General features: G+C 40.5%; 1 protein-coding gene across 1 annotated transcript in view; it reads right to left on the reverse strand.

Annotated features, from left to right (window-relative positions):
- mmut (methylmalonyl CoA mutase) overlaps positions 1 to 26,294 on the reverse strand; it is a 39,565-nt gene that overhangs the window by 7,798 nt on the left and 5,473 nt on the right. Inside the window, exons 2-10 of the mRNA XM_060851491.1 lie at positions 16,448 to 16,815; positions 15,084 to 15,241; positions 13,710 to 13,881; positions 12,445 to 12,693; positions 10,665 to 10,776; positions 9,414 to 9,529; positions 8,892 to 9,007; positions 3,840 to 3,971; positions 3,114 to 3,261 (exon numbers count right to left, since the gene is read on the reverse strand). Coding sequence (XP_060707474.1) covers positions 3,114 to 3,261; positions 3,840 to 3,971; positions 8,892 to 9,007; positions 9,414 to 9,529; positions 10,665 to 10,776; positions 12,445 to 12,693; positions 13,710 to 13,881; positions 15,084 to 15,241; positions 16,448 to 16,815 — 1,571 coding nt within the window. The remainder of the gene's footprint in view (positions 1 to 3,113; positions 3,262 to 3,839; positions 3,972 to 8,891; positions 9,008 to 9,413; positions 9,530 to 10,664; positions 10,777 to 12,444; positions 12,694 to 13,709; positions 13,882 to 15,083; positions 15,242 to 16,447; positions 16,816 to 26,294) is intronic.

Raw genomic sequence — 26,294 nt, forward strand, 5'->3', positions numbered from 1 at the left:
GAGGGATATGGGCTGGGTGCTGGCAGGTGGGACTAGATTGGGTTAGGATATCTGGTCAGCATGGACGGGTTGGACCAAAGGGTCTGCTTCCATGCTGTACATCTCTGTGACTATGAGGAGGAAGGTATAGAGGAAACGTCAGAGGTAGGTTCTTTACGCAGAGAGTTGTGAATGCATGGAATGCGTTGCCAGTGGTGGTGGTGGAAGCAGAGTCATTAGGGACATTTAAGTGACTACTGGACATGCACATGGACAGCAGTGAATTGAGGTTAATTTTAGATATGGAATAATCCATGGCACAACAGTGTGCCGAAGGGTCTGTTCTGTGCTGTACTTTTCTATGTTCTATGTTCTAAACCCTTCCTATTCATATACCCATCGTAAACGTGCCTCTTAAATGTTGAAATTGTACCTACTCCATCACTTCCTCTGGCAACTGGTTCCATACATGCAACAACGTCTGCATGAAAAAGTTACTCCTCGGGTCCATTTTAAATGTTTCCCCTCTCACCTTAAACCGATGCCCTCCAGTTTTGGAATCCCCAACCAAGGAATGACATTGGCTATTCACCCCATCCATGCCCCTCATGAGTTTATGAACATGTATACGGTCACCCCTCAACCTCTAACACGCCAGGGAAAAAAGCTCTACTGAACCTCTCCCAGTAACACTCTCTCCTATTCCCGGCAATATCCTTGTACATCTTTTCTGCATTCTCTCAAGTTTAACAACATCCTTCCCATAGAAAGGTGGCCAGAACCATACTCAGTATTCTAAAGTTGGCCTCACCAATGTCCTGATTTATTTCAAAGTTTAATTTCAAACCTGCTTGGTAATACATAATTAGGAATAGAGAATTCGACGTTTCGAGCATAAGCCCTTCATCAGGAATAAGAGAGAGAGAGCCAAGCAGGCTGAGATAAAAGGTAGGGAGGAGGGACTAGGGGGAGGGGCGATGGAGGTGGGATAGGTGGAAGGAGGTCAAGGTGAGGGTGATAGGCCGGAGTGGGGTGGGGGCGGAGAGGTCAGGAAGAGGATTGCAGGTTAGGAGGGCGGTGCTGAGTTGAGGGAACCGACTGAGACAAGGTGGGGGGAGGGGAAATGAGGAAGCTGGAGAAATCTGAATTCATACCTTGTGGTTGGAGGGTTCCCAGGCGGAAGATGAGGCGCTCCTCCTCCAGCCGTCGTGTAGTTGTGTTCTGCCGGTGGAGGAGTCCAAGGACCTGCATGTCCTCGGTGGAGTGGGAGGGGGAGTTAAAGTGTTGAGCCACGGGGTGATTGGGTTGGTTGGTTCGGGCGGCCCAGAGGTGTTCTCTGAAGCGTTCCGCAAGTAAGCGGCCTGTCTCACCAATATAGAGGAGGCCACATCGGGTGCAGCGGATGCAATAGATGATGTGTGTGGAGGTACAGGTGAACTTGTGGCGGATATGGAAGGATCCCTTGGGGCCTTGGAGGGAAGTGAGTGTGGAGGTGTGGGCGCAAGTTTTACATTTCCTGCGGTTGCAGGGGAAGGTGCTGGGGGTGGAGGTTGGGTTGGTGGGGGGTGTGGATCTGACAAGGGAGTCACGAAGGGAGTGGTCCTTGCGGAACGCTGATAGGGGAGGGGAGGGAAATATATCCTTGGTGGTGGGGTCCGTTTGGAGGTGGCGGAAATGGCGGCGGATAATACGTTGTATGCGCAGGTTGGTGGGGTGGTAGGTGAGAACCAGTGGGGTTCTGTCTTGGTGGCGGTTGGAGGAGCGGGGCTCAAGGGCGGAGGAGCGGGAAGTGGAGGAGATGCAGTGGAGGGCATCGTCGATCACGTCTGGGGGGAATCTGCGGTCCTTGAAGAAGGAGGCCATCTGGGTTGTGCGGTGTTGGAATTGGTCCTCCTGGGAGCAGATGCGGCGGAGACGAAGGAATTGGGAATATGGGATGGCGTTTTTACAGGGGGCAGGGTGGGAGGAGGTGTAGTCCAGGTAGCTGTGGGAGTCAGTCGGTTTATAATAGATGTCTGTGTTGAGTCGGTCGCCCGAGATAGAAATGGAAAGGTCTAGGAAGGGGAGTGAGGAGTCTGAGACAGTCCAGGTGAATTTCAGGTATTATCCGCCGCCATTTCCGCCACCTCCAAACGGACCCCACCACCAAGGATATATTTCCCTCCCCTCCCCTATCAGCGTTCCGCAAGGACCACTCCCTTCGTGACTCCCTTGTCAGATCCACACCCCCCACCAACCCAACCTCCACCCCCGGCACCTTCCCCTGCAACCGCAGGAAATGTAAAACTTGCGCCCACACCTCCACACTCACTTCCCTCCAAGGCCCCAAGGGATCCTTCCATATCCGCCACAAGTTCACCTGTACCTCCACACACATCATCTATTGCATCCGCTGCACCCGATGTGGCCTCCTCTATATTGGTGAGACAGGCCGCTTACTTGCGGAACGCTTCAGAGAACACCTCTGGGCCGCCCGAACCAACCAACCCAATCACCCCGTGGCTCAACACTTTAACTCCCCCTCCCACTCCACCGAGGACATGCAGGTCCTTGGACTCCTCCACCGGCAGAACACAACTACACGACGGCTGGAGGAGGAGCGCCTCATCTTCCGCCTGGGAACCCTCCAACCACAAGGTATGAATTCAGATTTCTCCAGCTTCCTCATTTCCCCTCCCCCCACCTTGTCTCAGTCGGTTCCCTCAACTCAGCACCGCCCTCCTAACCTGCAATCCTCTTCCTGACCTCTCCGCCCCCACCCCACTCCGGCCTATCACCCTCACCTTGACCTCCTTCCACCTATCCCACCTCCATCGCCCCTCCCCCTAGTCCCTCCTCCCTACCTTTTATCTCAGCCTGCTTGGCTCTCTCTCTCTTATTCCTGATGAAGGGCTTATGCTCGAAACGTCGAATTCCCTATTCCTGAGATGCTGCCTAACCTGCTGTGCTTTGACCAGCAACACATTTGCAGCTGTGATCTCCAGCATCTGCAGACCTCATTTTTTACTGGTAATACATAATTACCAAACCAAGTTCTCTACCTTTACAGGAAATTTGATATTGTTTTGTTTATAAGCACTAAATTGCAATTTATTAAGTTTCTTCATCAAATTAGAATAGTATTGTTAAACTACCTGAAACAGTGGACCCATATCCACATCAAAGCCAAGATCAGCAAATCCTGTTGCGATAACCTTTGCTCCTCGGTCGTGCCCATCTTGACCCATTTTAGCAACAAGCAGACGAGGACGACGACCTTCATTCTTTGCAAATCTTTCAATGCTAAATATAAAAATATCAATGCCAGGATAATCGACCAGCCAACAATGGATAAATTTCAAATGACACTTTGAATGCATTGTGAATATCTTTAAAATACTGAGAATACATGTTGTTTTATACATTTAAATTAGATGACTAGGTTTGGGAAAAGTTCAGTGTAAATTCACTAGATTATCACCAGGTCTCCATATGAGAAGAAATTACGTAAACTATTGTTGTACATTTAAGATTTGATTTGATTTGAGTAATTTATTTGAACATCGGAGGATTTCAAACGTATCAACAGGCAAGATAGAAATTTTTTGTCTTAGTGGGAAATGAAGGACAAGGTGACATGACATTTGTGCAGCCATGAAATCGGAGGATGGAGATGGAAAATAACAGTTCAAATAAATTTATTGAAGGTTGCATATATTAACTGACAATAAATAATTAAAAATAATGCAATCATTACACATTTGTTGAAAAATACCACTTGAGTAAAATTATTTAATCTCTAAACTATTAATATTAATAATTACCTTTGTTTTAGGTATGTCAGCAAAAGCATATACCTTAACAACTTAATTTTAGCTCACCGATTTATTGCCATTGACATTTCTTCACTATCACCAAATTCTTGTCGATATGCACCAGTCACCATGCGATCACTTGCTCGATGTTCACCAAATACTTTTTTCATTGCATCTGTAATTTCTCCAACTGTGCATCTAAATAAATAGATTAATAGATTTCCCACACAGTCAGGCACAAATAAATTCCTTCTAAATACAGAAAAGACAGAAATTGAGTTGAAAGATATGCACAACCAAAGCTGCTACTTGAACTTCATGCTGTTGCTTTTAGTTTCTACAATAAATCACCACAATTGATATTTACAATAATATATCCACAGGGAAAAAAATTGGCAAAGTGCTCTTTTGATATCAGATTTCTTGTTGTCACATGTACCTAAGTACAGTGTAAAATTTTGTTTTGTGAGCGGTACAGGCAGATCATAATTTACAATGGAAGAACAAATAATAAGGTGTTTAGACAGAATGAGGCACAAGGTTACAGCTGCACAGGGGGCACACAAAATGCAAGATCAACACTGGATTTGAAGCCAGACAGGTCCACTCAGCAGTCAAATAATGGCAGGGATGAAGGGGTTCTTGAACCTGTTGGTATGCACGTTTAAGCTTCTCTAGCTACTGAGTGACAGAAGAGGTTGGAAGAGAGTATTGCCAGGGTGGGAGGGATCTTTGACAACATTGCATTGCTGCAGAAAAACTGCCAGAGTGTAAATAGAGTCCACGGATGGGAGGTTGGCTTTCGGAGGGTCTGGGCTGTGCACACAACCTTCTGTAGTTTCTTATGCTCCTAGGCAGAGCAGTTGCTGTACTATATCATGATGCACCCAGATAGAATGCTTTCTGTGGTACAGCTGTAAAAGTTGGGGAGGGACCCTCCTTATGAACATGCCAAATATCCTAAGCCCCCTGAGGAAGAAGAGGCTTTACTGTGCCGCCTTGACCATCACCTCTATGTGGGATGTCTAGGATAGATCATTGGTTATTGTCACTCCTCGGAACTTGACAGCCTCAACCCTCTCCACCTCAGCTCCATTGATGTAGCTTGGAAGTGTCCTCTTCCTTTGTTCCTGAAGTCAATGATCAATTCTTTTGTTTTCTGACATTGAGAAAGAGATAGTTATCACTGCACCACATTATCAAGAATTCCATCGCCTTTCTATTTTACTGTCTCGTTATTGTTGATATCCGGCCTCCATCAGCAAACGTACAGATGGCACGCGTATGAAATTTGCCCTTAGCCATGAGTGTATAAGAAGTATAGGAAGGGGCTGAGGACTCATTATTGTGCGATGCTAGTGTTGAGGATTATCGTGGAGGAGGTGCTGTTGTCTATCTTCATTGACTGTGGTCTATGAGTCAGAAAACTGAGGATCCAGTTGCAGACGGCAGAGCTGACACCTTGGTTTGTGTCTTGAGATTGGGTTGGTTGGAATTGTAGTGTTGATGGTGCAGCTATAGACACTAAGTAGGTATCCTTCGTATCCAGATGTTCCATGGAGGAGTGTAGGACTAGAGAAATGGTATCTGCTGTGATCCTGTTGCTTTGCTGGTGGGCAAACTGCAATGGATCGAGGCAGCCTGGGAGGGTAGAGTTGATGTGGACCAGGAATATCCTCTCAAAGGACTTATAATTATGGAGGTCAGAGCCACCAGGTGGTAATCATTGAGGCACATTGCATGTGTTTTCTTTGGTACTTGGATGATGGTGGTCCTCTTGAAGCAGGTGGGTAGCGAGATAGCAGATGGTAGCGAGGACAGGTTAAAGATTTCAGCAAATACTTCCGCTAGCTGGTCCGCACAGCATCTGAGTGCATGGCCGGGACTCCATCTGTGTCAGTTGCTTTCCTCAGGTTTACTCTCAGGTGGTTGATCTGAAATCTGCGGTTGTGACTGAGGGAACAGCTGCTTCTGGGGCTGTTGGGGCAGATGACACCCCACCACAGCTATTCTGCTCAAACCAAGCATAAAAAGCATTGAGTGCATCAGGGAAGTATGTGCAATTTTGTTCGGATTCAATTTTGTTCTGATCCCATTGTGTCATGTAGATCTTGCCACAGGTGGCAGGTGTCCGTGTGGTTAGTTTGGGGCTCAAATTTGGTCCAGTACTGCCTCATGGCATCTCTAATGGCCTTGCAAAGGTCATGTCATGATTTCCTGTAAAGGTCTGGGTCATTTGACTGGAATGCTGCATGCCTGGTCTTCAGTTGGCAGAGGATTTCCTGGTTCATCTTTCAAATTATGTCAATGTTGCACATCCCTAATTGCCCTCAAAAAAAGGTGGTATTAAGCTCCTTTTTTTTGAACTGCTGAAGTTAATCTATGCTTACACAAATTTTAACAACATAGTGGCTGTTACAAGCTGAGGAGACTGCCATTTTGAAGTGGGTGCCATTATCCATTGCAGGAGAATAATTACACCCATCACTCCATTAGTGATGTCCAGCTCTTGGCATATGTTCTACATGGTGCTCTCATTGGTTATAAAGTAAACTGATTCAAATGCCTTGAGTGCAAAGGATAAGACAACAAGAAGAGAGGAGATTGAACTAAAAACAGCCAAAGAGTTGATGATCTCGTCAGAAAAGTTAAACAACAAGGTTTAGGTTGCAGTTGATTGAATCTTACAATGTAGAATGGAGCTTGTGCTAACTATATCGGTTTCCCATCAACCTGAGTTAATGGGTTGAGTGTTAATCCATCACCAAGTACTGACCTCTTAGTTTGTAGTAAATCTGCAATGTTCTACAAAAAATAGAGTTTAAAAGAAATGCATATACAATGCTCCGCCCAGCAGCATTAGTCACCACCGTAACCCTCTAATAAAGTTTCTAACAACCCTGTTCATTGACCATTTTTCTCTCTTTCCATCCAAATTCCAATACTTAGGTCATCTTTACTCTTAATGAACCGGCTTCAAATTCTTGACTTTTATGTTTTAAAGGTTTTTTGGAAATAATACTTACCCATTTTTCCTATAACATTAAATTACACTCTCAGGAGAAAAAAAATCAGATAGAAATATCAGAACGCTGTTACAACAGTCCAGAAAACAGCTACACTGGACCCTGTTAATTCAAGGATCATCCCCTGGGACAGAAAAGACTCAACTTGAAGATTCTATCAACAACTCCTGTTCTGAAAACAGGAGTAAACATAATTGATCGGATAACACAAAATCATCCACCCCCGTGTTATAAATACGGTTTAGACCACAAGACCGTTAAAAATAGAATTATCAGTAGGTTATTTGGCCCCTTAAGCGTGCTCTGTCATTTAACAAGACAGAGCATGATCCAACACTCTTGTCCACTTTCTTCTCTTTCCCTATAAATTCTTAACTGGCAGAGGAATCAAGGATTATCTATCTCAGCCTTAAATGTACACCAGGACTCTGCCCCCACAGAGGCATGGAGTTACAAAGATTCACAGTCCTTAGAAGAAACCCATCCTCATTTCATTCTTCAACTGGCATCCCTTTATTCTGAGACTATATCTTCTGGTCCTACACTCTCCCACATTATTAACCCTATAGGATTCTTAGACTTAGACTTACAGTGTGGAAACAGGCCCTTCGGCCCAACAAGTCCACACCGACCCGCCGAAGCGCAACCCACCCATGCCCCTACATTTACCCCTTACCTATCACTACGGGCAATTTAGCATGGCCAATTCACCTGACCCGCACATCTTTGGACTGTGGGAGGAAACCGGAGCACCCGGAGGAAACCCACGCAGACACGGGGAGAACGTGCAAACTCCACACAGTCAGTCGCCCGAGTCGGGAATTGAACCCAGGTCTACAGGCGCTGTGAGGCAGCAGTGCTAACCACTGTGCCACCGTGCCGCTCTGAAGAGGCTTTATATGTTTCAAGGAGATCAGCTCTCATTCTTCAGAAAGCAGTATACAGGAGAAAACCTTCTTGGACATAAGCTATAAAGATAAGCTCACCAGATGAAATTGATGGTTCTGCATTATACTTTCAGTTCAAAATCCTCAAATACAGGAAAGGTCTTGAGGGAATACTCTATACATACACTGAAATTTTGCACCTTGACTTTATGCAGGAATTTCTAATTATCTATTTTTGGTATAACTTTCATAGCAATTAATACCTTAAATCACTAGTTAATGATAATCACTAGGAATAGAAGAAGTGAATTTGTGTCACAATGCTAGTTTATTCTTCCTGGAAAAAAAACAGGTGGTTAGCAGTTAGAAATCAGGAAGCGTGTAGGGTAGAAGTTTTTATTCATCCCCAAGGCTTAAACAATTTTAAAGGTGCGCTTTTAAATGGAGCAGATCCAGTTTGAGGACAGGGATTTCATCTGCAAATCATGAGCCACTGCCTGATATGGAACTTAATTTAGGATTGTCTGAGCCAGCAGTACTTAAAGGGGTCATTGATGCTCCTTTTAAAAATAACAAAATTTGTAAATCGGTGAATTTATGTAGTTGCAGAGAAAATGCAACTGCAAGTTCTACAGACATGCTGTAGGCCACCGTGCTGAATACTCCCTTTGGCGTCTGCCCCATCAGGCAAAGCTGCTGGCTAGCTCAGTGTGCTACCTTGCAGATTTCCCAGTCTTCTACAATCAATAAGCTGCAAAAGTGCTTTTTGTCTGGTGCTTGCAGATTGCTGGTGACTAGAACATAAATGTTAAAGTAGTTTTACGCCTTTCCTGTCACTTGCGCTTTCCTTCCAGTTTGGGGGAGGTGGAGCAACTGACATCATATTCAAGTTGAGGTAAACTGAAGATCAGTCACTTTTGTCTGTAAAATGTGGAAGATAGCTACATAAATGAAAGTCCGTTACTTTTTTCTTTAGGACAGATTACTTTTATTGCATATAGCAAATTCTATCTTCAAATTCATCAAGTCAAAAAACAAAGTCTGAAATCACAAGGACAAATTCACACGAGCACACTTAGCTTAAAAAAAAGGAAGAGCATATTACTTTTCACATTTGAAAATTTATATCTAAAATTTCAAGTCTGTAATCTGGCAATATATCAGATCTAATTATTCAGTTTTGGTAATAAGGAGCTCTGCTTTACCTTGCACGAGCAGCGTCCACTGCAAGAGCCAGCAAGTTTTTCTCTCCTGAACGTGCACATTCTGTGATGGCATCAAGACATTGTGCTACTGTTGCTTCATTTCTGGATGCTTTTAACTAATTGAAAAATGTAATCCTTGAATCAAGCACAATATTTACTGAACCAGAGCATTAATCTAGCTAACAGGAATAAAAGAAAAGCATTCTTTATTCTTTTCCCCACCAGTTTTGGTCTAAGCATGCATTTATACTATAAATTTTATTTTATAACTGACTACAAAATAGAGGTAATATTTCCTAAGGCTGTTTCAACTCAAGCCAATGGCTTCACAGAACCCCGAAAATTGGTATTAAAAGCTATTTACACCAGTTTTATCCTGGAGTTTCTACATATCTTCTGATGGTTTGCTATAATCTTGACTTGAGAACCCTGAAGAAATCACTGGAAATATAACATATATGCAGTGTCAAGACATAATATATTGTGGCTTCATTAGATATGATAAATTTGGTAACATCTCACCTTTTTTAGTTTTGCAATCTGTTGATTTCGCACAGCAGTATTATCAATAACTAACACATCAACAGTTTCCTCTTTCTCCAGACGATACTTGTTTACTCCTACAATTACCTTCGTACCTAATAAATAATGGAAAAAAAAAGACCATATTCAGCTTTTGCTTTGAAAAGAAAACCACTGAGTATTTGATTGGGAAGATAATATCCCCCATGCCGATCTTATTGTAGATTTCAACGGCTCAGATTTATTCCCATCACAGCAGCTTTTGAAACTAAAATTTAGAATTCGAAAAATATACACGCAAATTTACTCTCAAAGGCCATCATTTTGGCTCTTCAACCACCCCTAAATCATATACTAATAGAGTTGTTTAAATTCAAAAATTTCACGTGTGTGCACACATACACAAACATGTGAGAGATCGAATGTGTGTGACAGAGTGCATGTGTGTGAGGAGCGGGAGGGGGAAGCACTTGAGAGCAAGCGCACAGGGAGTAGCGCATAACAGCATGGGAGAAGCATGTGGATGGGTGACCAAGTGTGAGGGGGGTGGGGGTGGGGAGCATGCCTGAGACAAACAAAGACACAGAGAATGCATGTGCATACGTTGTATACTTACTCAGGAGTTAAGACCAACATAACATTTCCTTTTCACTATCTAGTTTAGTAAATCAATTTTCTGAAGTTGTCAATTCTAATTCAACTCAAACTAGGAAATGATTTCAGAATCTCTTAACAGTTGAACATTCAAACTTGGCAGACAATTTCCCACAGCTCAGGACATGGGGACTTCTGCGAGGCCCCAGTGCTCATTTCAGTTTATGTGCCCTGTTTCTGTACAGCAGGGCTGTTATGATGGTAGACAAAAATGTAGTCAAAGTACATTTTAAGTAACAGTTGAAGGAAGAAGCAAGTAGATAAAGGACCCTCAGCCACTGCTGAACTGAATAACAGACAGCACCTTTTTTTTTAAAACTGTGATTGTTTGGAATTCGAATTTCCTGCATTTTTGTGTGAGTTGAAAAGTTTTGACAACATGTCTCTCTTTTCAGCAATACATTTACCCTGAATAGAAGCCATTTAAAAATAGCATTAAAATGAATTTATAGTTACAGGTACCAGTAATTTCCAATTTTTAATATCAAATTATTTCTATTGCCAATAAAACTCAACCAATTCTAGAACAGAAACAAATCCGGCCTATAGCAACAGGTCTACCTCTGATCGACCTGTTCTTTCAGAATAAATATTTACCAGAGTCAATCATTGCTTGGTTTCTGGCCGCACACTCCTCAATACGAAGTTTTGGAATACCATCTACTACTGCTTTAGCCATACCACCCATTTCTTCAATCTCATTAATAAACTAAAATTAAACATAATTAGATTAGTATAAATAATATTTACATTTGATGGTAATATTGCACTCGATCTGATTGTGGATAGAAAGAAGGATAAGTAAGCAATCTGAAGAGAGGGAAACAAGTAGAAAATGGTAATGTTATTTAGAGTTCAATTTGAGATCAGATCAAGAAAATAAAGATTATAGAAGAAAGACAATGGATCGGAAATTAGCCAACTTTGATAGAATGAAAGCACACCCAGCTCAGACTAACTGGACGGAAAACAAAAGTTCGATCAAACATTAGACCAGGAAGATGATATTTAAGGTCATAGATAAGTAATTATAAAATATATTCCAACAAGAAAACCAATGTTTCATTAAAGGAACCATTTATTTAAAAAAGGTTGGCCGAGGACATAATACAGAAAAAGATAGCAGAATCTGTCACAATAAATCTTCAAAATCTCTTTGAAAATGGGAATTGTGCTAAATAACAGGTGACAAAAGTCTGTAAACTATTGGCTGACAAATCTTGTCTTGTCACCGGTAAAATTCGATTGTTTTAGATGAATTTTAGTGAAAAGGTTAATCAGGAGCATTCAACCCAAATGGACAAATTATTCTCAATCTTGTGTAAGAACAGATGAAGTTGACAGTAACCACAAATACTCAAGCAGCCAATACTATGGAGACTTTTAATAATTACCGAATATTGAATATATGGGTAACTCCAGCAAATGAAAATACTATTAAAAGAGGTGCAATGAGTCTTTAATCAATAGAATGTTGGTAGGGTTTGAAAAATTTTGAATCAACTATTGCAATATTATTGATGAAAATGTGCTATGATTGATGTGAGGGGGCAGTAACAATAGGGTTAGATACCATTTTTCAAAGTTCTATACTGGAAAGGAACATACAAACTTGGGCAACTAAGCTGTGGAAGAGAAAATCAGAATCTAAGTGATTAAGCAAAACTGCAACTGATACAAGAAGCAGATTTGAGGAATTTATAGGCTTATTATATGATCTTTAAAGCAGCCTTTGCTTCCAGCTGTGCTCAATCACAGCAATCCTGCCTCTGAAAGGTCCCAGCTTCATTACATAGCAAACATTAACTAGTGGAACAAAACCAATCAAGCAATTATGTCTTTTTTAAAATTTGTTCATGGGATAAGGGGAACACTGGCTATGAGAGCATCTCTTGTCCATCTGCAATTGCCCTGAAAATGTGATGGGGAGCTGCCAATTTGAACTGTATTTTGGAGTGTAGACACCTAAACAGTTGTTTTTTTATTGGGTGGGGGGGGGGCTACAGAGCTCCAGAGCTTGACGTAGCAACAGTGAATGAAAGGCGATATGGTTCCAAATCTGAATCGTATGAGCAACTTGCAAGTAGTCAAGTTGTCAGTGTTAAAACCAGAGTTTTAGAAAAGCTTAACCATCCCAAAAATAATAAAATCTAAAAAGTGGTTTATATACATGTTAGCTAAGATTTCAAACTTTAAAATGACTATGACATGAATGTTCTATTTAAAACACATTCTTTCAGCAGCCTGCATCTCCAGCTGTTATTATCCTATAAGCTACATATTTTAACAAGAGACTGCAGTAAGTATCACAGATATGCACCAAGTCATTTACCATTACTAATACAATTTGTTGACTGAGATGCTTAGGTGTACTAACCTCTAAGGCAGCACTATACACGTTATTAGTTAGTGATTCCATCATAAATGAACCAGCCCAAGGATCTGCCACTTTTGGGATGCCAGACTCCTCCTGTATGATGATCTGAGTGTTCCTGGCAATCCGGGCGCTTTGTACTGTAGGTAGACTTAATGCCTCATCAAAGGAATTAGTATGTAATGACTGAGTTCCTCCAAACACGGCTGCCATTGCCTCAATCACTGTGCGAACAATATTGTTGTGTGGATCCTGAAATTGAAATATTTTATTAACAGTTGCACAAAGTAAATATGGTGAATTATTTACTATCTTCAAAGTTTTAAAAATTGCAAACTATTTTAGATACAGTAAAGAAAATAACTCCTCAGAGATATTAACTTCTAGCTTATGGAATACAGCCTTCTAGCTTGAGAATATATGTATTTGTGCTTCACCTATGCATAGGGATTTTCCAAATTTAAAATTCCTTATAGTTCCTTATGGCTAATGAAGTAGAATATTATACACTTAATTACAATTCCATTTGAACAATGACTCAATCACAATGACTGTAGAAGATATAGCCCAATACTGAGGAATGTGCCTGACTGAGAATAATCACTTCCATTGCCAACTCAGATGAAGTTGCGATGTCAACCTTTGCACTCTCTGGTTAGAGGGAAGTAAATAAAACGCCATATGTGGAAGACTCCATACTTCAGAAAAAAAAACTAGGATATTAAAAAATGAATTTACTATAAACTTCAATTTAAATAGTTATAGTCAGTATGATAAAGACTGGAGCATCCATGTGGAATTAAAGATAGAAGGCGAAATATCATAAGATATAAAAGAAAATATCAATGAAATTTTCTGGTATTGGAGACATATGACATTTCATAAAATTAACAATAATTTTCATAAAAAGATTGTTCACTAATTATTAACTCAGTACACAATTAAAAACTCATTACGTTTCATTTAACCAGACAGAGCTTTCACAGGATTTTTACAGCAAGACTGGAGGTAGAAATTGAAACCAATTCAAGTGATTTTGAAGATATTCATCTGCAGAACTTTCAACAGTGCACTTGTGGGGAGAAGCGGGGAAATCACCGACTTCAACTCCTGAGATTTCTTGTTCAACATGCGCAATGGCCAACAAGTTACTTTCAGTTTCACAGTTCTGTTGCAAACTATTTACATTTACAATTGTCGTTACAACTATAAAATCTGGGCCACTGTTTTGGTATTCAGAATCTTAAACTTCTATTAGGTACACTAACCTGCTCAGTGAGTGACCAACCAGAGGTTTGGCAATGAGCTCGCAACAGCAGAGATTTTGAATTTTTAGCATTAAATTTTTCTTTCATTAAATGAGCCCACAGTCGTCTAGCTGCTCTCATCTTTGCTATTTCCATGTAAAAATTCATACCGATTCCCCAAAAGAAAGAAAGTCTATAACACAAAAATGACAAAGTCAATCTCCGAAATAATCCTACTTCTTAAAACTCACTAATATTACAACTCCTTCCAATTCAGTTGGTTCTGCTATAACCTGTGTTCCTTCAATGTGAATTGGCTTTAACGTATTTGAAGAACTTAGACTATTATTCGTAGAATGCGAACTTTCATTAACTGTATTGGCTATAACATGATTCTGGTCCCCAATAGTTTAAATGGCGCGGCTATTGCTCAAATGTCCCATAACGCGAGCTCGCACAAGGAAGGAACTGTCGTGTTATATCAGAACCTGTACCACCTTTGCTCCCCCACCATTGGACATTCTAGCAAATTGAATAGTGTACTTCATTGTCAAAATTTGGTTTAGTTAACATCATGGTATTCTAAGTTGAGAAGAAACATTAGTGAACGACTTTACATTCATTAAAGCTTATATTTTATACAAATTTAGAAATGCAATTCACTCATTGCAGCATGTATTTTTATAAATAAAAGATTCAATTAGATCTAGACTTGCCAATTTCCCCAAATATTTTGATTCACTAATGCTTTTAATTGAAACTCATTGAAAATTCAATTCTGTGCACTAGATCCATACAAATATAAACTGTGGAACAGTTTTCATCTCTATTATTATTTGTTTCAGTGACATGGATTGGCATCTTATGATCAGAATGCCAATTGTATCATTGCAATATTAACACTGCTTCACAATGAAATAAAACATTCAGTATAAATGCTGCCAAACTAGCATTGTTTAGAATATTTCTCTAGGAACTTAAAACCATTTGAAGCATATCATATTTCTTGCCTTATGGGCCATTCAAATCATAAGAAATGTTAAAGTAAAAAGGTTAGAAACAACATGAAAAATTTTCTCAACTAGTACAAAATCAAAAGGCAGTCTATCATTCACTAACATTAAAATGCCAACTGTTGTATTTCATTGCAGCAATGTAATATTAAATATAAATATAAAAATTCAGTATTCTGGGATAAAAGGTGTGCTCACAAATCTTCAGTTTTAAAAATAATTTATGTCAGTGTTCAATGCATTTATCAATGATTGGCAAAAATTTCAGACTTTATATGGTTACATACTTTAGAAAAGGTTCATCCAGGTCAGGTTAATAAATTACTGTTAAATAAATAAGTTTGTATAACTGCAAGTGTAAAACTGAGTTATTAAACATTACCGTGGTGCAAATTCATCAATGTTCAGTCCAACTTGAATACCAGTCCTGCAGTACTCTAAACCATTTGCTATGGTATAAGCCAATTCCAAAACAGCATCAGCACCGGCTTCTTGGAGATGGTATCCACTGATAGAAATGGAATTAAATCGAGGCATATGCTGTGGATGGAGAAAACAGACTTTTAAAATAAAGCATCACTGTTGCTTCTATAAAAGTTATATTAAATCATAATGAGGAAAAGAAAAATCTTACTAACAGGAAACCTAATAGAAAACTAAAATCCAACTCTTGCTTTATTCCACTTTGTGAATTATATTTAAATCTAGCTTAATTATGTGTGATATAGCTTCCTCCTTCGCTTCTGCACATTTTCTTTCTGTACCTTTCATGGTCAAGCAGAAAGCAAGGCATTTTTGACTTACATGATTTATTTTTATTTCTATTCTTTACTGAGAAGTGTTGCTTCTCAATGGAAATTATTCATTAAAATGGAGAACAAACTGCTTAAGGAATATCATCGTGCTAATATTTTACACTATTAGGACTTGAGATTTTTTGCTTTGAATAATTAATGTATTTATAATTAACTTCAATACCAGTTGCAAGGTTTATGGCAAATCCCTTTATTTGCTATTTAGGACGTTCCTCAGCATGTCCATTTATTTCAATCAGTTCAGCACTGCCATAACCTTCCAGAGATTCTCTCTCTTTATTGAAGCATGCCCTGACTATCCTTTTTTAACTCAGCTATCAGCAAACCTGTATTTTCTACCATTACTTCAAAATTTATCATGCTAATGACTACTGTTAAGATTCTTAACAAATTCAAGAACACAAAACGCAACAGAAACCAAGAGATATACAAAAATTCAGGTGGGATCTCGTTTACCTCAATTCAGACCATAACATCTCAGGAAGGATACATTATTAAAGTAGATAGAGAGAAACTATTTCCTCTTATGTGGGAGACTTTAACAAGGAAGCATAATATTTAAATTAAAGCCATGCTGTTCAATGGTAATGTCAGGAACCAGTTCCTCACCACAAAATGTGAGAAACTCTTCCTAGATATTATATTGAGGCCATGTCAATTGTACATTTCAAAACACAAAGCAATATTATTTTTTTTATCAGGTAAGAGTATTAATTAAGGATTGCAGACTATGACAGATAAAATGGAGGTGATACAAATTAAGTTTTGATCTGCGGGATTGGTGAATCAAATCAAAAAGACAACCCTGAGGTCAGTGTGCCTCAAAGTTTTTCATACGTGTGTAAAAGCGGTTTTAGAAAATAATATCACATTGCTATGGAACAGCAACTGAACAAAACATTTTTGATAAACTAAACAAAAATATACTAACTTTAGCCGTATACTGGAATATATCAGCTATAATCTTCATGGAGGGTTCAGGTGGGAAAATAAAAGTGTTCCTGACCATGAATTCTTTCAATATGTCATTCTGAATGGTGCCTGTTAGCTGCTCTTCAGAAACTCCTTGCTCTTGCCCCGTCACAATGAACATAGCCAGGACTGGCAGCACCGCACCATTCATAGTCATGGAAACAGACATCTTTTCCAAAGGAATTGAGTCAAACAACAACTTCATATCTTCCACACTGTCTATTGCAACGCCTGCCATTCCAACGTCTCCATGAACACGAGGGTTGTCTGAATCATATCCCCTGTGAGTGGCAAGATCAAAAGCCACAGAAAGTCCCTGTTGACCAGCTTTAGAGGAATAAGTGAATTAGGATCATTGTCAGCTAGAATTTACCATGTTAAAACACACATTACTCTGTTTAACATCAAAAGTATCACAGTATTAAGACTTAATGAAAGCAATTAAAAAAAAGGACATTTATAACAATTAAACTGATAACATGGATTATGTTTTGCTGCAGCAGAGTATCTTGTGTGTGCAGAATGACTCAAGTTAGGAACTAAATATTCCAGGAAGTTTAACTTTTAGAATGGTTAGGAAAATGGAAATGGAAAAAGGGATATGTTAGAAAGAAAGATGCACAAAGACAGTAGAAAGAAAGAAAATTAATTTAGAAAATGAAGTAGAATCCGTTTGGATGGAGTTAAGAAACTCCAAATTGCAGAAAAGATTGCAGACCCTGCGATATAGGGAAGAATTTAATTAAGAAAACAGACGCATGCACAATACAGATAACACAATATTACTGAAAAATGGGCACAATGTGAAGTTTTTCATCCTGCATTCATCAAGAACATTTTGCAAGAATACAAATTCAAGAGGAAAACCAACAGTCATACTGTAAAAGAGGAATATCTGTTTGATTGACAAGTGAAATCTAACTAGCTGAAGTGTTATCATGGAGAATGCACCCATTAACAGGCGGCATGGTGTCTCAGTGGTTAGCACTGCTGCTTCACAGTGCCAGGGATTGAGGTTTAATTCCAGACTCAGGGGACTGTCTGTGTGTAGGTTACACATTCTCCCAGTGCCTGCATGGGTTTCTTCTGGGTACTCTGGTTTCCTCCCATAATCCAAAGATGTGCAGACTGTGAGACCTGGCCATGCTAAATTGCCCATAGTGTTCAGAGATGCAAGTAACGTACATTAGTCACGAGTTAAATGTAGGGAAATGGGCGTGGGAGGATTACTCTTCAGAGGGTCAGTGTGGACCTGCTGGGCCAAAGAGCCTGTTTTCACACTGCAGGGATTCTAATATCTATGATCTGACAGCCAGCCAGAGTTTGTTTATGTTTTAAATCAAGCCGGTTAACTCTGATTAGTCAGGACATTGCCCTGCGAAAATAAAATTGGTGAATGACTATTACCTATTTTGTTAAGTCAAAACAGGTGCAGTGTATGCACATATTCAAAAGAACAAGGCTCTGTGAATTAATAGTAGCTTACAGTACATGCAAATATTCCACACTGAGAAATTGGTTGTCAGTGTAATTCCTGCAGGAATTCAGGATTATCCAATAAATGTTGCTCAATTGCAAAATCATATCTACCGGTTCTGAAAACAAAAATGCTGGAGATTACAGCGGATCCGACAGCATCCATGAAGAGAGGTGAAGCTAAAGTTTTGAGTCCAGGTGACTCTTCATCAGAGGTGAACTGAAGTATGGGGGGAGCACATTTACTCCCCATGATAGGCTCATTCAGAAAGTAAGGAGACATGGGACACAGGGAAATTTGCCTATCCAGATACATAATTGGCTTGAGATTGTGTTGCTGGAAAAGCGCAGCAGGTCAGACAGCATCCGAGGAACAGGAGATTCGACGTTTCGGGCATAAGCCCTTCTTCCCGAAGCTTATGACCGAAACGTCGAATCTCCTGTTCCTTGGCTGCTGCCTGGCCTGCTGCGCTTTTCCAGCAACACATTTTCAGCTCTGATCTCCAGCATCTGCAGACCTCACTCTCTCCACATAATTGGCTTGGCCCACAAAACACAGAGGGTGGTAGCAGATGGAAAATATTCAGCCTGGAGCTCAGCGACTACTGGTGTTCTGCAGGGACCTGTTCTGGGACCTCTGCTTTTTGTGATTTTTATAAATGACTTGGATGAGGAAATGGAAGGGTGGGTTGGTAAGTTTGCTGATGACACAAAGGCTAATGGAGTTGGGGATAGTGTGCAGGGCTGTTGTAGGTTGCAATGGGACATTGACAGGATGCAGAGCTGGGCTGAGAAGTGGCAAATGGAGTTCAATCTGGTAAAATGTGAAGTCATTCATTTTAGGTCAAATTTGAATGCAGATTACAGGTTACAGGGTTAAAGGCAGGATTCTTGGCACTGTGGAGAACAGAGGCATCTTGGGATCCATGTCTATGCATCTCTCAAAGCTGCCACCCAAGTTGATAGGCTTTTTAAAAAGGTGAATGGTCTGATGGCTTTCATTAACAGGGGATTGAGTTTAAGAGCCATGAGGTTAAGCTGCAGGACTATATAGCCTTGGTTAGACCACACTTGGAATATTGTGTTCAGTTCTGGCCATCTCATTATAGGAAGAATTTGGAAGCTTCAGAGTGTGTGTAGAAGATCCTGTTTGGACTAGAAGGCATGTCTTAAGAAAAATGTTTGATGGAGCTAGGGCTTTTCTCATTAGAATGAAGAGGGATGAGAGGCACAGATAGAGTGGGTAGCCAGAGACATTTTCCCATAGCGGAAATGGCTTTCATGAGGGGGCATAATTTTAAGGTGATTAGAGGAAGGTTTAGGGGAGATGTCAGAGGTAGGTTCTTTACACAGAATGGTGGGTGTATGGAATGCATTCTCAGCAGTGGGAGTAGAGTCAGATACATTAGGGACATTTAAATGACACTTGGAGAGGCACATGGTTGGTAGCAAAATGAAGGGTATGTAGCTTTGTTTGATCTTCGAGTAAGATAAAAGGTCAGCAGAACATTGAAGACTGAAGGGCCTGTACTGTGTTGTACTGTTCTATGTTCTGTCAACTGAGATGCCATTAAAATGAACTGCTTGCCTGGGTATGGTTGGTCACCTTATTGGGATGTCATCGGTATTTGATACAAAGGATAGACATCTTCTAAATTTCTGGATTAGTGGTGTGGAAGAGCACAGCAGTTCAGGCAGCATCCAAGGAGCTGCTCCTTGGATGCTGCCTGAACTGCTATGCTCTTCCAGCACCACTAATCCAGAATCTGGTTTCCAGCATCTGCAGTCATTGTTTTTAGCATCTTCTAAATTTCTGTACATCTTCCCAACACAGTCTCAATGACCAATTTAACTCCCTTCACAAGGTATAAAGTACCAACAAGTAAGACAGGCTTTTGTGAGGAAGGAAATTGAGGCTATTAGTGAGAATTTGCTTGCTATGACTGAAAAGGGATTCAATTTTTACATTAAGTATATACAAAAGCATGACTTTTTATGGATGGAAAAATGGGGCCATGTGATAAGACAAATTGACTTATGTTCCATTATTTATGGTGAAGAGTTTGAATCAGTTTCAATTAAAGGGTTAAATTTTCAACCATTTTGTAAAAGCGAATGTATGAAGACAGGCCAGAAGTGTAAGAGTCACACTTTCAGCCTTGGGTGGAATACAATGCTGTTAAAACTGTGCGAAAACACTTGGACAAGGAAGTGTGGGAACTGTAGGATGTACGTTGTAATGTTTTACGTAAAGCTTGGAACTGTCAATAACCAAGACAAGTTGGTTATACTCTTCACTATAATAAAACTATGTCAGCTCACGTATGCATGAAAATTAACAAATGCAGTCCTACTTCACAACTCCTCTCAACAATTTGTCGAGTTTTATGATAACAATGATATCTCAAATTGCTAGTTGATTTGATTATTACTTACAGTTTATGTTATCAACATTAATTGTTTCCAGCAAGATCTGGCCCATGCTCTGTACAGGTGAAAGAAGTGAAAACAGGAGTTTCTAAATCTTCTGATTGGGTCACAGAAACATTAACATGGTCATGACCTGTCTCTGCACTGAGCAGCCATGGTGCTATTAGTGAGGAGACTACTCAAATCCAATCGAGTAGCTCTAGACCCACCAGACTAATTCTCAATGGCCCAAATTGTTCTTAAACATTTGAAAACACTTCCAGCATTGAGTTTGAGTGAGCCTGGGTTGTTTACCGACTGATTTCACACAGTTAGAGGCCCATACTGTGACTTTGTCACTGCCGATTGCAGGATAAATCAGGATATTTGAACCAGAAAGTTAATGATAGCTACGAACTTTACTGTGCCACTAGTCTCAAGTTTACAAAAATACCAAAAAGAGGAAAGGGGGCCAGACAGAAAGATAGGGACAGTGAGTGAGTGAGTGAGTATAGAAGAGGAGTTTAGGAAAAGAGGATGTTAACAAGAGGATCATTTGTGGTTAATTACAATATGTGAGGGGAATAAGGGGTGCTTCAGAGGCTTCTATCATAAGAAATATGAAGAGCCTCACTAAAACCTATGTTCAGAAAATAAATAGCACTTTCACAAAGTGCTTAAAATATGACAAACTGAAATTTTAATTATGTAATATTATTTGTTCACCTATAATACACAAACTTCAACTATTGTTTCCTGAATGATACAAGCTGTTTTATTGCAATTTAAATTTTGACTGTTTCTGGGCACTGGCAATCATAGTAAAAGCAAATCACTAAAGACTGATATTGTACTAATACAACTAAGTTCAGAAAAGGTTCAGAAAAAAAAATTATAAGGATGTTGCCAGGTTGGAGAATTTGAGCTGTAGGGAGAGGCTGAGTAGGCTGGGGTTATTTTCCCTGGAGCGTCAAAGACTGAGGGGTGACCTTATAGAAGTTTATAAAATCATGAGGGGCATGGATAGAGTGAATAGCCGAGGCCTTTTCCCAAGGTTAGTGGAGTCCAAATTAGCATAGGTTTAAGGTGAGGGGAAAGATTTAAAAGGGGCCCAAGGGGCAACCTTTTCACACAGAGGGTGGTGTGTATATAGAATGAGCTGCCAATGGAAGCGCATGGTAGAATTACAACATTTAAAAAGCATCTGGATGGGTTTATGAATAGGAAACGTTTAAAGGGATATGGGCTAAATTCTAGCAAATGGGACTAGATTAATTTAGGATATCTGGTTGACATGGATGAGTTGGACTGAAGGGTCTACTTCCATGTCGTAGAGATCTATGACTATCTCCCTGATTTTTCAGATCACAGACACAGAGCACTACTGAGAACATAAGAACATAATAAATAGGAGAAAGGAGTAAGCCATGTGGTCCTGCCATTCAATAAGATCACAGTTGATCTTTTCTTGGACTCAGCTCCACCTACCTGCCTGCTCACCAGTCCTTAATTTCTTTACTGTCCATAGATTTATCTTTGCTTTAAAAGCATTCACAAGCTAATATCAACTGCTTCATTGGACAGGGAATTCCACAGATTCACAACCCTTTGGCACTGTGGCACAGTAGTTAGCACTGCTGCCTCACAGACCAGGGTCCCAGGTTCAATTCCAGCCTCGGGCAACCGTCTGTGGAGTTTGCACATTCTCCCAGTGTCTGCATGGGTTTCCTCTGGGTGCTCCGGTTTCCTCCCACAATCCAAAGATGTGCAGGTCAGGTGAATTGGCCATGCTAAATTGCCCATAGTGTTAGGGAAACGGGTTTGGGTGGATTACTCTGAGTGTCGGTGTGGACCGGTTGGGCCGAAGGGCCTGTTTCCACACTATAGGGAATCTAATCAAATCAACTCAGTCTTACATCTGTTTCCCCCTTATTTTGAGGTTATGCCCCCTAGTTCTCATTTCACCTGCCAGTGGAAACAACTTCCCTGCTTCTATCTTATCTATTACTTTCATAATTTTTGTGTTTCTATAACATGCCCCCTCATTCTTCTAAATTCCAATGAGTAAAGTCTGCTGAATCTGTCCTCAAACCAAACCTCTCAATTCTAGTGAACCTCCGTTGCACTCCATCCGGTGCCAATACATCATTTCTCATAACCTCAGCCTCACCAGCACCCTATACAGCTATAGAATAATCTCCCTTTTATTAAACTCCATCCCTCTAGCAATGAAGGACAATATTCCAATTGTCTTCGTAATTACCTGCTGCAACTGCAAACAAATTTTCTTGTGGTTCATGCACAAGGTTCGCCCAGGTCCCTCTACACAGCAGCATACTGTAATTTATCAGGTAAGTAATAATCTATTTTACTGTTATTCTTACCAAAATGGATGACCTCACACTTACCAACATTGTACTCCATCTGCCAGACTCTTGTCCACTCAATTAATGTAACTATATCCCTCTGCAGACTGTGTCCTCTGCACACTTTGCTCTACTACTCATTTTAGTATCATCTGCAAACTTTGACACACAACTCTTGATCCCCAACTCTAAATCATCTATGGAAATGGTAAACAAGAAACATTTAAGACTAACAGAAGATCAGTGAAAGACCAAGTTGACTTAAAAAAAGGAATCCAGCAGAGAATATTATTTAGAAGATAATAAACACAGCATTTGTCAGATTGAGTGTAGCTAAAGTGTTAGGAACAGTCAGAATGAAGGACAAATAGACAATCTTGGTCTTCAGGTATACTCCACTATTAAATACAATACTGCCTGATCCTTGGATTCAATTCTACTGTCCTGGCTGTTCCCTACATTTGAAGAGCAAAAGTCTGTTGCTCTCAGCCTTAAACATATCCAATGATGGAGTATTCACGAATCTGAGGTACAGCGCTTCAAAAATGTGCACCCTTAAAGTGAAGAAATTTGTCCTCATTGCAAACCCCTTACCCTGAGAAATCATTTTCTAGATGCTCCAACGACCAAAAGGAATACCATCAATCCTATCTGTGTCAATCCATTCAGAATCTTGTACCTTTTACTGACATCAACTCAATCTTCTGAACTCTATAGGAGAGACTCAATTTATTTCAACTCTATTCACAAGACAACCTATACCAGGTCCCTGCGCGTCCTCTAATGATGTTGTATCCTTCCTTAAATCTGAATACCAAAACTGCACACAATAATCAAATCATGGTCTCATTAAAGCCCTGTCCAACTATAGCATGGGAAAGCACAGTAACCACTGAAGGAAGATGCACGGCAGATAGGTTGAAAAAAATGTTGACCTATTACATTGTGAAGAGAGATGCACAGTTAGAATGGAATGTGATAGAGGTATAGAGTCATAGAGATGTACAGCATGGAAACAGACCCTTCGGTTCAACCTGTCTATGCCAACCAGATATCCCAACCCAATCTGGTCCCACGTGCCAACACCCGGCCCATATTGCTCCAAACCCTTCCTATTCATATACCCATCCAAATGCCTGTTAAATGCTGCAACTGTAACAGCCTCCACCACATCCTCTGGCAGCTCATTTCATACATGTACCACCCTCTGCGTGAAAACGTTGCTCCTGAGGTCTCTTTTATATCTTTCCCCTCTCACCCTAAACCTATGCCCTCTAGTTCTGGACTCCACAACCCCAGGGAAAAGACTTCGCCTATTTATCCTACCCACGCCCCTCATAATTTTGTAAACCTCTGTAAGGTCACCCCTCAGCCTCCGACGCTCCAGGGAAAACAGCCCCAGCCTGTTCAGCCTCTCCCTATAGCTCAGATCCTCCAACCCTGGCAACATCCTTGTAAATCTTTTCTGAACCCTTTCAAGTTTCACAACATCTTTCCAATAGGAAAGAGACCAGAATTGCACGCAATATTCCAAGAGTGGCCTAAAAAATGTCCTGTACAGCCGCAACATGACCTTCCAACTCCTGTACTCAGTACTCTGACCAATAAAGGAAAGCATACCAAATGCCTTCTTCATGATCCTATCTACCTGCGACTCCACTTTCAAGGAGCTATGAACCTGCACACGAAGGTCTCTTTGTACAGCAACACTCCCTAAGACCTTACCATTAAGTGTATAAGTCCTGCTAAGATTTGCTTTCCCAAAATTCAGCACCTCGCATTTATACGAATTAAACTTCATCTGCCACTTCTCAGCCCATTGGCCCATCTGGTCCAGATCTTATTGTAAGCGGAGGTAACCTTCTGTGCTGTCCACTACACCTCCAATTTTGGTGTCATCTGCAAACTTACTAACTGCACCTGTTATGCTCGCATCCAAATCATTTATGTAAATGACAAAAAGTAGAGGGCCCAGCACTGATCCTTGTGGCACTCCACTGGTCACAGGCCTCCAGTCTGAAAAACAACCCTCCACCACCACCTTCTGTCTTCTACCTTTGAGCTAGTTCTGTATCCAAATGGCTAGTTCTCCCTTTATTCCGTGAGATCTAACCTTGCTAACCAGTTGTCCATGGGGAACTTTGTCGAACGCCTTACTGAAGTCCATATAGATCACATCTACCACTCTGCCCTCATCAGTCTTCTTTGTTACTTCATCAAAAACTCAATCAAGTTTGTGAGATATGATTTCCCACACACAAAGCCATGTTGATTATCCCGAATCAGTCCTTGCCTTTCCAAACACATGTACATCCTGTCCCTCAGGATTCCCTCCAACAACTTGCCACCACCAAGGTCAGGCTCAATGGTCTAAAGTTCCCTGGCTTGTCCTTACCACCCTTCTTAAACAGTGGCACCATGTTTGCCAACCCCCAATCTTCTGGCACCTCACCTCTGACTATCAATGATACAACTATCTCAGCAAAAGGCCCAGCAGTCACTTCTCTAGCTTCCCACAGAGTTCTTGGATACATCTGATCAGGACCTGGGATTTATCCACCTTAACTGTTTCAAGACATTCAGCACTTCCTTCTCTGTAACCTGAACATTTTGCAAGATGTCACCATCTATTTCCCTTCAGTCTATATCTTCCATATCCTTTTCCACAGTAAGTACTGATGCAAAATATTCATTTAGTATCTCCCCCATTTTCTGTGGCTCCATACAAAGGCAACCTTGCTGATCTTTGAGGGGCCCTATTCTCTCCCTAGTTACCCTTTTGTCCTTAATATATTTGTAAAACCCCTTTGGATTCTCCTTAATTCTATTTGCCAAAGCTATCTCATGTCCCCGTTTTGCCCTCCAGGTTTCCCTCTTAAGTATACTCCTACTTTCTTTATACTCTAAGGATTCACTCGATCTGTCATGTCTGTACCTGACATATACTTCCTTCTTTTTCTTAACCAAACCCTCAATTTCTTTAGTCATCCAGCATTCCCTATAGTTACTAGCCTTCCCTTTCACCCTGACAGGAATATACTTTCGCTGGATTCTTGTTATCTCATTTCTAAAAGCTTCCCATTTTCTAGCCATCCCTTTACCTGCGAACATCTGCCTCCAATCAGTTTTCGAAAGTTCTTGCCCAATACCGTCAAAATTGGCCTTTCTCCAATTTAGAACTTCAACTTTTAGATCTGGTCTATCCTTTTCCATCACTATTTTATAACGAATAGAATTATGGTCACTGGGCCCAAAGTGCTCCCCCACAGACACCTCAGTCACCTGCCCTGCCTTATTTCCCAAGTGTTGGTCAGGTTTTGCACCTTCTCTAGTAGGTACATCCACATATTGAATCAGAAAATGGTCTTGTACACACTTAATAAATTCTTCTCCATCTAAACCTTTAACACTATGGCAGTCCCAGTTGATGTTTGGAAAGTTAAAATCCCCTACCATAACCACCGTATTATTCTTACAGATAGCTGAGATCTCCTAACAAGTTTGTTTCTCAATTTCTCTCTGACTATTGGGGGTCTGTAATACAATCCCAATAGG

This window comes from Hemiscyllium ocellatum, chromosome 3, assembly GCF_020745735.1.
Source record: "Hemiscyllium ocellatum isolate sHemOce1 chromosome 3, sHemOce1.pat.X.cur, whole genome shotgun sequence".
NCBI classification, from domain to species: Eukaryota; Metazoa; Chordata; class Chondrichthyes; order Orectolobiformes; family Hemiscylliidae; genus Hemiscyllium; species Hemiscyllium ocellatum.